The 14,819-nt window shown below is 39.9% G+C and overlaps 1 protein-coding gene across 3 annotated transcripts in view; it reads right to left on the reverse strand.

The window, feature by feature from the left end:
* Window positions 1–14,819, reverse strand: part of wcd (U3 small nucleolar RNA-associated protein 18 homolog wicked) — a 53,326-nt gene that overhangs the window by 13,604 nt on the left and 24,903 nt on the right. For all 3 annotated transcript variants that reach the window (XM_053775162.2, XM_053775161.2, XM_053775160.2), the window contains exons 5-7: window positions 12,414–12,600; window positions 10,107–10,307; window positions 4,834–5,031 (exon numbers count right to left, since the gene is read on the reverse strand). In XM_053775162.2, the coding sequence (XP_053631137.1) occupies window positions 4,834–5,031; window positions 10,107–10,307; window positions 12,414–12,600 (586 nt within the window). The remainder of the gene's footprint in view (window positions 1–4,833; window positions 5,032–10,106; window positions 10,308–12,413; window positions 12,601–14,819) is intronic.

Below are 14,819 nucleotides of genomic sequence, written 5' to 3' on the forward strand. Positions count from 1 at the left end.
CTGTATAGCCACATTAGGAGGAAGACAACAGTCAAAGACCAGGTGATCAGGTTGAATTAAGAAGGTGGGGAGCTCACAAGAAACGATCAAGAGGTATGTGAGGAGCTCAAAATGAGATTTAAGGAGGTATTGACAGTGGAGACAGGAATGCCTCTGGGAGGAAAGAACAGAGAGGGACACCAGCAAGGAATATACCAACAAGTGTTGAATGACATACATACAACTGAGGAGGAGGTGAAGAAGCTGCTAAAGGACATTGATACTTCAAAGGCAATGGGACCGGACAACATCTTCCCGTGGGTCCTTAGACAGGGAGCAGAAATGTTGTGTGTGCCACTAACCACAATCTTCAACACATCCCTTGCAACTGGGTATGGAAGACGGCAAATGAATGTAGTTCCCATTTTTAAAAAAGGAGACAGAAAAGAGGCACTAAACTATAGACCAGTGTCACTGACGTGTATAGTATGCAAAGTCATGGAAAAGATTATCAGGAGGAGAGTGGTGGAGCACCTGGAATGGAACAAGAGTATAAACGCCAACCAGCACGGATTCATGGAAGGCAAAGCCTGTGTCACAAACCTACTGGAGTTTTATGACAAAGTAACAGAAGTAAGACACGAGAGAGAGGGGTGGGTTGATTGCATCTTCTTGGACTGCAAGAAGGCCTTTGACACAGTTCCTCACAAGAGATTGGTGCAGAAGCTAGAGGATCAGGCACGTATAACAGGAAGGGCACTGCAATGGATAAGAGAATACCTGACAGGGAGGCAACAATGAGTCATGGTACGTGATGAGGTATCACAGTGGGCACCTGTAACGAGTGGGGTCCCACAGGGGTCAGTCGTAGGACCAGTGCTATTTCTGGTATATGTGAATGACATGATGAAAGGGTTAGACTCAGAAGTGTCCCTGTTCACAGATGATGTGAAGTTAATGAGGAGAATTAAATCAGATGAGGATCAGGCAGGACTTCAGAGAGACCTGGACAGGCTGGACACCTGGTCCAGCAACTGGCTTCTCGAATTTAACCCTGCCAAATGCTAAGTCATGAAGATCAGGGAAGGGCAAAGAAGACCGCAGATGGAGTATAGGCTAGGTGGCCAAAAACTGCAAACCTTGCTCAAGGAGAAAGATCTTGGGGTGAGTATAACACCGAGTACGTCTCCGGAAGCACACATCAACCAGATAACTGCTGCAGCATATGGGCGCCTGGCAAACCTGAGAATAGCATTACGATACCTTAGTAAGGAATTGTGCAAGACACTGTACACCGTGTACGTCAGGCCCATACTGGAGTATGCAGCACCTGTTTGGAACCCATATTTGATCAAGCATGTAAGGTAAAAGGACACAAGTGCAACTAATGTGACATTTATCGTGGCAACGTTTCGCTCTCCAGGAGCTTTATCAAGCCATTACAAACAATACATGGACACAGAGGGCATATATAGGCTCAGAGTGAGGTGCAATATTAGTGGTAGTAGGAGTAGTTGTAGTGACAAAAGTTGTAGTAGTAGTAGTAATGCAATATGGTAGAGCAATATTGTATTACTACTACTACCATATTGTATTACTACTACTACTACAACTTTTGTCACTACTACTACTCCTACTACCACTAATATTGCACCTCACTCTGAGCCTATATATGCCCTCTGTGTCCATGTATTGTTTGTAATGGCTTGATAAAGCTCCTGGAGAGCAAAACGTTGCCACGATAAATGTCACATTAGTTGCACTTGTGTCCTTTTACTTTACATATTGTCGGTAATTCTACCAACTTTTGATCAAGCATGTCAAGATCTCAGAGAGGGGACATAGAAACAAGGGGTTACAATTGGAAGTTGAAGACCCAGATGAATCAAAGGGATGTTAGGAAGTATTTCTTCAGTCATAGAGTAGTCAGGAAGTGGAATAGCCTAGCAAGTGAGGAAGTGGAGGCAGGAACCATACATAGCTTTAAGATGAGGTATGATAAAGCTCATGGAGCAGGGAGAGGGAGGACATAGTAGCACTCAGTGAAGAGGCAGGGCCAGGAGCTGAGTCTCAACCCCTGCAACCACAATTAGGTGAGCGCACGTGCGCATACGTACGCACGCACGTGCACGCATGCGCACACACACGCACACGCACGCACACACACGCACACACACACACACACACATACAACAGGCCTAGTGTCTAATCGACATGTGCCTAGGACAAAATGGTAACTAACACACACACACACACACACACACACACACACACACACACACACACAACAGGCCTAGTGTCTAATCGACATGTGCCTAGGACAAAATGGCAACTAACACACACACACATACAACAGGCCTAGTGTCTAATCGACATGTGCCTAGGACAAAATGGTAACTAACACACACACACACACACACACACACACACACACACACACACACACACACACACACACACACACACACACACACACACACACACACACATGCACACACACACACACACAGAAAAGTATCCAAAGCAGTAACTAGGCAGTTACACCACTAAAAGTGAACATCATTTTATAAAAATGCATAAGTGTATAAAATTTGAATTCAATATGTTAAGATTTTATATTAATTAACTGTACGTAAAGTGGATGTTAAATAAAATAAATTAAACATTTAACCCCAAAACTGTCCACACGTAGATATACGTTCACATGCTGCAGGCTCCGAACGTAGATCAACGTTTTATTTTTCATTCCTTCAAAATTGGCGCGATAGGCCTGAGTCGCCTAAACATGAGAGAATGGATGTGTGCACTTGGTGTGCACACATTGAAAAAAATCGGGGACGCTGGGGTACCGCGTGGCAACACCAGTTAGTTTCAGCTCTATCTTGGGTCAACATCATGGCAAACCCCCGTGATTCACTGATGCCTTGGCATATTAACGCTACTATTCCCGGAAAGTGATACAGAATGCGAGTTTAGTGGTTTTGACTCCGATATAGCCACTAAAGATCAAGGAATTAGTGAAACTTTTGTTGATAACCCAGATGACCCTCAGGCCACGACCTCTGGGGTGGCCAGTGTGGATAGTGTGGACAGTGTGGCCATACCAGGCCCTCAGCCCAGCACTTCTGAGGTGGCCAGTGTGGCCACAATAGACCCTCAGGCCATGACCTCTAGGGTGGCCAGTGTGGATAGTGGACAGTGTGGCCATACCAGACTCTCAGCCCAGCACTTCTGAGGTGGCCAGTGTGGCCACAACAGACCCTCAGCCCAGCACCTCTGGGGTTGCTAGTGTTACTTCCCAAAGGCAACTCCGCAACAGGAAATTATAATTTTCCATGCATTATGGTGATGATGATAGTGAAAGTGATATAAGTGACGATGATGAAATTGATTTTATGCCGATAGACTATGTGTCGAGCAAAAGTGATTATCATTTTTCCCCAGTGAAACGTACTTTTAGGTGTTGTAACATACATTCAGGCAATGTGCCATATGTAGTCAGTGGCAAGGGTCGTGGCAGGTCACGATCCGAAACTCCAGCCACTGATAGTGATAATGAAGGTGAATATGCTGGGACGGAGGAAGAGGGGGGGGTGGCATGGTGCCTGGACCTCATGGAGCAGTGGGTGGGCAGACAAAGGACCGCCCGGCACCCTCTCAACCATGTGCTGCCTCCACTCCTGTCCTTCCTCCTGCTCCCCCACGCCCCATGCCACAGGTCCACCATGCACCACGTGACCACGAATGAAACTGGACAGAAAGCACATCATTTGTGCCATATCCTTTCAATTTTGATGTCAGTGGAAGTGGTATCATGCCACACTGTCCCATCACAAATGAGTCTACAGAGTTAGACTATTTTCAACTATACTTTGATGAGCCGATAATGAACCTAATTGTTACCCAGACCAACATGTACTACCAGTATACAATGGACAACACAGATGTTTCAGTTTTCCAACATGCAGTCATGAATAGGTTGACATTATTTATACAATTATTACAATAATGTAGTAGTCTGTGTAACAGTAAATCTTCTATTTTTTTGTGTGAATAAAAATTACAAATTATTTATACTGTAATAATAATAATAATAATAATAATAATAATAATATGTATAATAATAATACATGTATAATAATAGTGTACTATATAATAATAATTATAATAAAAGACTGCTTCAAAAGGCCATCACTAGATTTGGCAGTGAATACCACAACAATGCAGGAGTGGTTGTGGCCGCCTCCACCCGTCACATAATGACATATTTTATTTATTCTAGAGTATATATCAGGTTTCTATGGTATTTTTATTGTTTATTATGTCATATTAGATGAATTGTGATGGATAAATAAGCCGTAGAGTTGATATTAGCCAAATTATTCAAGGAGTATTTTGTCCGGTCTCTAGACAAACTCTCGTCCGCCGCCGACGCTACCACTAAATGAATGACATATTTTATTCATTCTAGAGTATATACCAGGTTTCTACATTATTTGCATTGTTTATTATGTCATATTAGATGAATTGTGATAGATAAATAAGCTGTAGAGAAATAATTGAAGTATTTTGTCATGCCTGGAATTCCACTGGAACGGATTAACTGCATTTCAATTAATTTAAATGAGGAAAATTGACTCTGCAAACGAGCAAATCCAGATGCGAGCAAGGTCAGGGAATGGATTAAACTCATGAGTGGAGGCTCCACTGTATTACTATTTCTGCTTAAAGTTGATACTTACCATAAACAGTGACAACATTCAGAAGATGGATAGTAATGTTTGGAGAAATTAAAAAAAGTCTAACTAAAGAGCAGACAGAAACGAAGGTAAAAGAATTATAGCAATTACACACCTTCAGACTTCGTTTTTCCTCCATTTTGCTGCAATGTATTTTCATTTCTTTGGCTGCTTCCATGTCGTAAACATAGAAATGGTTGTGAAGGTTGGATCCAACAATAAATTGTTTCCCGTCTTGCATAAATTTTGCACATTTTATTGGGAATTTTGGAAACTTAACTGATTGAATTTTGAAGTTATGTACACCATCAACCTGTGGAAAATATTATACATTCACTTATACATTATGTGAAGTGTAAACATCCAGATTCATATCACCACTTCAGTTTACTAGTAATGTTTTATAGATCATATATTTAGTGTTTAAAGGTAGTAGGTTGGTAGACAGCAACCACCCAGGGAGGTACTACCGTCCTGCCAAGTGAGTGTAAAACGAAAGCCTGTAATTGTTTTACATGATGGTAGGATTGCTGGTGTCTCATAAACATGCAAGATTCCAGGTATGTCTTGCTGCTTCTACTTACACTTAGGTCACACTACACATACATGTACAAGCATATATATACACACCCCTCTGGGTTTTCTTCTATTTTCTTTCTAGTTCTTGTTCTTGTTTATTTCCTCTTATCTCCATGGAGAAGTGGAACAGAATTCTTCCTCCGTAAGCCATGCGTGTTGTAAGAGGCAACTAAAATGCCGGGAGCAAGGGGCTAGTAACCCCTTCTCCTGTGTATATTACTAAATGTAAAAGGAGAAACTTTCATTTTTCCTTTTGGGCCACCCCGCCTCAGTAGGATACGGCTGGTGTGTTGAAAGAAAGAAGAATATTTAGTGTTGGGCCTATTTCATTAATAAATTAAATGTAATACATGATTCTTTAATTAGTTTATTGGATCTCAATCTGACAGACTTCAGAGATATGGGGCAAAATCTGATATGGTCCCCTGATTTGAAAACAACAAAGTCCACTGGTTAAACAATGGATAGCCATTGTTACTATAATCACCATCTACCAAAGTCACCATTACTGTCCACCTGCTCCTCTATATCAGTCCATTTACACAAGAACATAAGAATGGAGGAACACTGAAGAAGGCCTACTGACCCATGCAAGGCAGGTCCTTATCAAAACGACCTCTACCTAAAGCTACCCAAGAAATAACTCCCGTAACCACTGACACCAATCAAACCCAGCCCCTCCCACTCATATATTTGTCCAATCTCTTCTTAAACCTACCCAAGGTCCTAGCCTCTATTACCCAACCTTGGAAGATTGTTCCACGCATCTACAACTCTGTTAGAAAACCAGTACTTACCTATGTCCTTTCTAAATCTAAATTTATCCAATTTAAATCTGTTATTTCTGGTTCTTACGTGGTTCAACACACTCAGTACTTTATTAATATCACCTTTGTTTATGCCCATCATCCACTTATACACTTCAATGATATCTCCCCTCATTCTACGTCTCTCCAGAGAGTGGACATTTAAGGCTTTAAGTCTATCTTCATATGGTAGATTCCTTACACAGTAAATAATTTTAGTCATTCTTCACTGTATGTTCTCTAATGAGCCTATATCCATCCTGTAGTAAATGAAGAGTTTACTGTATTTCATGTGGTAATACAATTTTTATATAAAAAAAAAAGTGCCGAAATAGCTAGCAGACATGTCTGTGTTGACTACTCACTACTACATAAATTTATTACAAAAATGTCGAATTATATCAGTAAACATCTCTTTTTTTTTTTTAACACACTGGCTATCTCCCACCGAGGCAGGGTGACCCAACAAAAAAGAAACTTTTAGCATCATTCACATTATCACTGTCTTTGCAAAGGTGTGCAGACACGAGAGTTTAGATGTCAGTCTAAACAGCAAATATCTCAAACCCCTCCTTTAAAGTGCAGGCATGTACTTCCCACCTCCAGGACTGAAGTCCAGCTAACCATTTTCCCCAAATCCCTTCACAAAACATTACCCTGCTCACACTCCAACAGCTTGTCAAATCCTAGAAACCATTCGTCTCCATTCACTCCTATCCAACACGCTTACAATTTTTTTTTTTTTCAACAAGGTGGCCATCTCCCACCGAGGCAGGGTGAGACAAAAAGAAAGAAAATCCCCAAAAAGAAAATACTTTCATCATCATTCAACACTTTCACCTCACTCATACATAATCACTGTTTTTGCAGAGGTGCCCAGAACACAACAGTTTAGAAGGATATACCTATAAAGATATACAACATATCCCTCCAAACTGCCAATATCCCAAACCCCTCCTTTAAAGTGCAGGCATTTGCTGGAAGTCCAAGCCCCTTACCCACAAAACCTCCTTTACCCCCTCTTTCCAACCCTTTCGAGGATGACCCCTACCCCTCTTTCCTTCCCCTATAGATTTATATGCTTTCCATGTCATTCTACTTTGATCCATTCTCTCTAAATGACCAAACCACCTCAACAACCCCTCTTCTGCCCTCTGACTAATGCTTTTATTAACTCCACACCTTCTCCTAATTTCCACACTCCGAATTTTCTGCATAATATTTACACCACACATTGCCCTTAGACAGGACATCTCCACTGCCTCCAACCGTCTCCTCGCTGCTGCATTTACCACCCAAGCTTCACATCCATATAAGAGTGTTGGTACTACTATACTTTCATACATTCCCTTCTTTGCCTCCATAGATAACGTTTTTTGACTCCACATATACCTCAACGCACCACTCACCTTTTTTCCCTCATCAATTCTATGATTAACCTCATCCTTCATAAATCCATCCGCCGACACGTCAACTCCCAAGTATCTGAAAACATTCACTTCTTCCATACTCCTCCTCCCCAATTTGATATCCAATTTTTCTTTATCTAAATCATTTGATACCCTCATCACCTTACTCTTTTCTATGTTCACTTTCAACTTTCTACCTTTACACACATTCTCAAACTCATCCACTAACCTTTGCAATTTTTCTTTAGAATCTCCCATAAGCACAGTATCATCAGCAAAAAGTAACTCTGTCAATTCCCATTTTGAATTTGATTCCCCATAATTTAATCCCACCCCTCTCCCGAACACCCTAGCATTTACTTCTTTTACAACCCCATCTATAAATATATTAAACACCATGGTGACATTACACATCCCTGTCTAAGACCTACTTTTACCGGGAAGTATTCTCCCTCTTTTCTACACACCCTAACCTGAGCCTCACTATCCTCATAAAAGCTCTTTACAGCATTTAGTAACTTACCACCTATTCCATATACTTGCAACATCTGCCACATTGCTCCTCTATCCACTCTATCATATGCCTTTTCTAAATCCATAAATGCAATAAAAACTTCCCTACCTTTATCTAAATACTGTTCACATATATGCTTCAATGTAAACACTTGATCCACACATCCCCTACCCACTCTGAAACCTCCTTGTTCGTCCGCAATTCTACATTCTGTCTTACCTCTAATTCTTTCAATTATAACCCTACCGTATACTTTTCCTTGTATACTCAGTAAACTTATTCCTCTATAATTTTTACAATCTCTTTTGTCCCCTTTCCCTTTATATAAAGGGACTATACATGCTCTCCGCCAATCCCTAGGTACCTTCCCCTCTTTCATACATTTATTAAACAAAAGTACCAACCACTCCAACACTATATCCCCCCCTGCTTTTAACATTTCTGTCATGATCCCATCAGTTCCAGCTGCTTTACCCCCTTTCATTCTACGTAATGCCTCACGTACCTCCACCACACTTACAGTCTGCTCTTCTTCACTCCTAAAAGATGGTATACCTCCCTGGCCAGTGCATGAAATTACCGCCTCCCTTTCTTCCTTAACATTTAAAAGTTCCTCAAAATATTCTCGCCATCTACCTAATACCTCCCTCTCCCCATCTACTAACTCCCCTACTCTGTTTTTAACTGACAAATCCATACTTTCCCTAGGCTTTCTTAACTTGTTTAACTCACTCCAAGATTTTTTCTTATTTTCATTAAAATTTCTTGACAGTGCCTCTCCCACTCTTTCATCTGCTCTCCTTTTGCACTCTCTCACCACTCTCTTCACCTTTCTTTTACTCTCCATATACTCTGCTCTTCTTATAACACTTCTGCTTTGTAAAAACCTCACACACACACACACACACACACACACACACACACACACACACACACACACACACACACACACACACACACACACACACACACACACCCTCTGGGTTTTCTTCTATTTTCTTACTAGCTCTTGCTCTTGTTTATTTCCTCTTAGCTCCATGGGGAAGTGGAACAGAATTCTTCCTCTGTAAGCCACACGTGTCATAAGAGGCAACTAAAATGCCAGGAGCAAGGGGCTAATAACTCCTTCTCCTGTATACCTTACTTAATATAAAAAGAGAAACTTTTGTTTTTGTTTTCAGGTCATCCGGTCTGTTATAGAGAAAGAGAAAAAAAAAATTGCCCTTAAGACACATCTTCACTGCCTCCAGCCTCCTTCTCACTGGAACACTCATACATATATAAGAGTGTTGGTACCACTATAGTCTCATACATTTCCTTCTTCGTCAAAATATTTTAAAAAAATTTATACATAAATTTAAATCTATGATAAAAATAAAGTCATTTAAAATTACTGCTGCTTCTGTCAGGTACATCTAACCTCATCTCTTTTACTCTCCCAACTGTTTCAACTTTGTTTCACACAATACTAGGAAATCCATAACATTAAAAATGTTCTTTTTTTAACATTTACACACATTACAAACAAATATACTGTATATGGATTTAATACAATATGACGATCTGAAACCAAACTGTTCATTAATTACTTGTTGTTCTATACATGCTTAATCTTTCTACTCTAATTAGTTTTTCCCTTGAGATTTTACAACACCTGTCCATAGACAGGCCTATAATTTCAAAGGCCTTACCCATCACTTTTTTTAATGCTGCAGTAGCTCTACATTTGCTTATTTTCCTTTGTCCACTAGTTTACCTTCTTGTCATGAAATTCTAAATATTTTCCAAATGAACATTTTAGTACAGAAGAATTAAATTATACCATTTGGATGCTTACTTCCTTATGACACTTACTGATAGGTATTAGCAAACTTGTAACTTTCAGTATTACCCAGCCTACTACTAAAGCAGGTAACCTCCATCTAATATTTAGCAAGACAGTAATAGCGTGCTTAGTAATGACCAAACAAACAACTGTTCTCTTTATTATGAGGAGGCAGTGTTAATTTTTATTCAAAGAAATGTAATAAAATCAGCAAACATAGCACCAATATAAAGAAAAACATTATTTCTGTCTTACCTGAAAGAGTGTGGCAGCCCCAATGACACTGCCTGAAAAGCCAGCAACCAACCCCACCTGAAAGTGTGGGTTAAATTCCACAGCCTTAATTATGGCACCTTCAGAGCGAGATGAGCTGTTCAAGTGAGGTAGCTTCTTGTACTCGAGCCAGATCTTCGGCAGGTTGACAGAAGACGCTCCAGATAAGTAATTACCTGTACTCTAAAGAATAACAACAATAATTTATTATGTCCAATACAGTAAATATCTGATAAAACTGACCTCCAAATCTGGCTGGATAAATACTCACCATGAATGTTTAATAGAATGTCTGATTAAAACAGCTATGAAGTAGACCAAATCCACAAAAATGAATGGATATGCAATTCATTCATGCATTCGATAGAATGGAAGCATACAAAAATGACCCAAAATACAAGGACTGAAGCAGCACTGCATAAATGAAATGCTCAACAGCACACCGCTGGTGTTAATGTTTGTTCTGCTGAGTATCAGCGTGCCAAATAAATTAAGCTGGATTTATTCTTTAAACCTGTTCCTCATTCTACATCTCCCATATTATCTACCAGTAAGCCTGAGCCATCTACATCTCCCAAACTATCTACCAGTAAGCCTGAGCCATCTACATCTGCTGAACCATCTACATCTCCCACATTACCTACATCTCCCTCATTATCTACCTGTCTCCCACACCATCTATGTATCTCCCACACCATCTACTTATCAGTCTCCCACACCATCTGCAGTGCTACTGCTGGAGCTTTATAGCTCCACTAATCAGAATAAGTTATTCTGGATCACCATTAGACCATGTGAAATTACTGTACTGTATTGATCGTCTCTAAGCTCATCTATCCACCAGAATGAGAAAAATTACTGAACTGTACTCTACTATATTGTACAGTGCTATACTTTTAACTCATTTTTCTTTTCAGGTACAGTTATGGGTAACACTGTATTGTACTCTAGTTTATTTTAGCATGTCCAGTAGTCCTAAGGAAGCTATATTTTGGGGATTTATCCATGTCTGGTAGTTGATTGATTAAGCAGATTACACCTGCTTAACTGAAATGTTTAACATGACAGATTTTTCAGTAAATCGGAAACCCCCTCTCCCCTATTAATCAGTTTTATCAGACATTAACTGCACTGTGCTGGTGGTAAAAACAAGCAGACGAGAAAACCAAGGTACACTATATGTACATTATACCTGACCTTTATTATATGCAACAACTGTTTGGTCGATTACATTACAAATGAAAAACATCTATCATGCACAGTATTAAAATACATACTAAGCAGCTCTAAATATATTTTTTTTACTCTTCTTAAGTTAATTTATGAGGTATTCAAACAAATGAAATGATTTGATTTCAAAAATAGAATGAAATAAAAATAAGAGATTTGAGTATGTTACAAAAAACTTTAATAACAATTTAACCTTCATTACTAAATACAGTGGACCCCTGGTTTTCATCCGGTCCGGACATCGCACAATTCGGATTTCAATCACTTTTTTCGGCAAATTTTTACCCTGGGTTTCATACATCCACACGGAAATTGTCCATATCAGACGCGTCTGCCCACTTGGGGTGCGGCTGTTCACACATATGTCACTGATTCAGTGAGCAATACCCCGTGCATTCATCCGAAACATTTCACAATAATTCTTTGTTTTTTGTGCTTGTTTATTGAGTGCGACTGAGAAATAAGCCACCATGGGGGCCAAAGAAAGTTCAGTGGCAGCCCTTTGATAAAGAAGGCGAGAAACACGATAGAATTCCATGGTGGTATAAGGTGGTAGAGTTGATGGAAGAGGGTGGTAGTGATGGTGGTAGAGGGTGGTAGTGATGGTGGTAGAGGGTGGTAGTGATGGTCATAGAGGGTGGTAGAGAGTGGTTGTGATGGTGGTAGAGGGTGGCAGTGATTGTGGTAGAGGGTAGTAGTGATGGTGATAGAGAAACCTCTCCTCCCTCTCCCCTCCTCGCCTTCTTCCATAAGCCAACAAGATTCGTCAATAAAGGTATGTAATAGTGATTTAAATGTTCATTTATCCATTAAAATTAGTCATTTATATTTATTTCTCATTGTTTTCTGTATGTAAAACTATAGTTATTCTCTATAAAATATATTTTTTGTTAATATTTTTGGGTGTCTGGAATGGATTACTTGGATTTACAATATTTTTTATGGGAAATATTACTTCAGTTTTTGTCCATTTCGGATTTCAACTGACCTTCTGGAACGGATTAAGGATGAAAACTGGGGGTCCACTGTAGCCAGAACACTAAAGCACACTAAACATACACGAGCCATTTCATCTTCATCATCAGAGTCGCCTTTTTTCTTTTGGCCAAGTTCAGCCCACTCAGGTGTACTGCCAATAACTTGACTAAACTTCTCTTTTAGTTTCATTTCATACAACACATCTGAATTCTCTCTGATCCCTCTCTTGCCTCGAGCTTTTGTCATACTGGCCACAACATCCTTAACTCTGTAGGAATATATCATGCACACATTATCAGATTATATTTTCTTACTGGGAAAATACATTTAAAAATTCCCCCCCAAAATAATTAAATGCTAAAAGTCAATGCATTGTCAAATATTACATAAACTATATTGTAAGAAAAAATTCCCTACTACTGTAATAATACCTCATTCCAACATTTCTTTAAAGAAAATAAAACTTAATAAATATTACTTCATTCAGTCTTATTTTAAAAAATGTAAAACCAGTATTTTTACATGACAATGGAGTGTGAGCAGGGTAATATTTAGTGAAGAGATTCAGGGAAACCGGTTATTTTATATAACCAGACTCGAGTCCTGGAAATGGGAAGTACAATGCCTGCACTCTAAAGGAGGGGTTTGGGATATTGGCAGTTTGGAGGGATATGTTGTGTATTTTTATACGTATATACTTCTAAACTGTTGTATTCTGGGCACCTCTGCAAAAACAGTGATTATGTGTGAGTGAGGTGAAAGTGTTGAATGATGATGAAAGTATTTTCTTTTTAGGGATTTTCTTTCTCTTTGGGTCACCCTGCCTCAATGGGAGACGGCCAACTTGTTTTGGAAAAAAAAAAAAAAATGAAAGAATCGCTGCAGCATGCTAACTGGTTCAGAGGTGTTCTTCACCAAACACCTCAATGAATTATTGAAGATTTTATATGGATAATTAACCAGGAAATCCCTTCTTCTGTATACATTATTAAATTTAAAAAGAAACTTTCGTTTTTCCTTTTCTGTTGCCCTGCCTCGGTGGGATGTGGCAGGTTTGTTGAAAAAAAAAATTAACCAGTAGGATTAGTAAACTATATTAATCTAATGAACTCAGTATGCCTATGCTTCTTACTGAAGGTACAGCAGTCATCACACACTGACCCCATCACCCTCAACCTGATTAAAAAGGTTACAGTTATATTTCATAATAAATGTAATAATAATACACTAGGTAATAGGTTAGTAGACAGCAACTGCCCAGGGAGGTACTACCGTCCTGCCAAGCGAGTGTAAAACGAAAGCCTGTAATTGTTTTACATAATGGTAGGATTGCTGGTATCCTTTTTTTCTGTCTCATAAACATGCAAGATTTCAGTTACGTCTTGCTACCTCTGCTTACACTTAGGTCACACTACACATACATGTACAAGCATATACAGTGGACCCCCACATAACGATATTAATCCGTTCCTGAGAGCTCATTGTTATGCAAAATTATCGTTATGCGAATGAATTTTCCCCATAAGAAATAATGGAAATCAAATTAATCCGTGCAAGACACCCAAAAGTATGAAAAAAAAAATTTTACCACATGAAATATACATTTTCCTACACACAAAAAAAGGATACATGCACAATAGTAGAGTAGTACATGCACAATATATATTGTGCATGTACTACTCTACTAAATGAAGAATAAATGACACTTACCTTTATTGAAGATGCAGCAATGACTGATGAGACACTGTGTCCTGGGAGTGCCTTTTCCTCCTGAGTACTGTAGGTCCTGTTTGGCATTTTCTTCCAGAACAGGCCTTATCACACTGTGTATGCCACTACGATTCTTAAATCTCTCAAACCAACCTTTGCTGGCTTTAAATTCACCAATATGAGCACTAATTCCAGGCATTTTTCCCTGTTCACCTGGGTGTTAGTCGACTGGTGTGGGTTGCATCCTGGGAGACAAGATTAAGGACCCCAATGGAAATAAGTTAGACAGTCTTCGATGACACTGACTTTTTTGGGTTATCCTGGGTGGCTAACCCTCTGGGGTTAATTGTTTCTTGGTATTCTCAATAAACCACACCAACAACGGTGCTACAGCAGCAGCAGCAGCAGCTGATAGTGCTACAGCAGCAGCTGACAGTGCTACAGCAGCAGCTGACAGTGCTACAGCAGCAGCAGACAGTGCTACAGCAGCAGCAGACGGTACTACAGCAGCAGCAGCTGATGGTGGTACAGCAGCAGCAGCAGCTGATGGTGCTACAGCAGCAGCAGCAAATGACAGTGCTACAGCAGCAGCAGCAGCAGCAGCTGACAGTGCAGCAGCAGCAGCTGACAGTGCTACAGCAGCAGCTGATGGTGGTACAGCAGCAGCAGCAGCTGACGGTGCTACAGCAGCAGCAGCAGCTGACAGTGCTACAGCAGCAGCAGCATCAGCAGTTGACCATGGTACCACAGTATTTCGATAATATTTCTCATCCATTT

This window comes from Cherax quadricarinatus, chromosome 11, assembly GCF_038502225.1.
Source record: "Cherax quadricarinatus isolate ZL_2023a chromosome 11, ASM3850222v1, whole genome shotgun sequence".
Taxonomy (NCBI): domain Eukaryota; kingdom Metazoa; phylum Arthropoda; class Malacostraca; order Decapoda; family Parastacidae; genus Cherax; species Cherax quadricarinatus.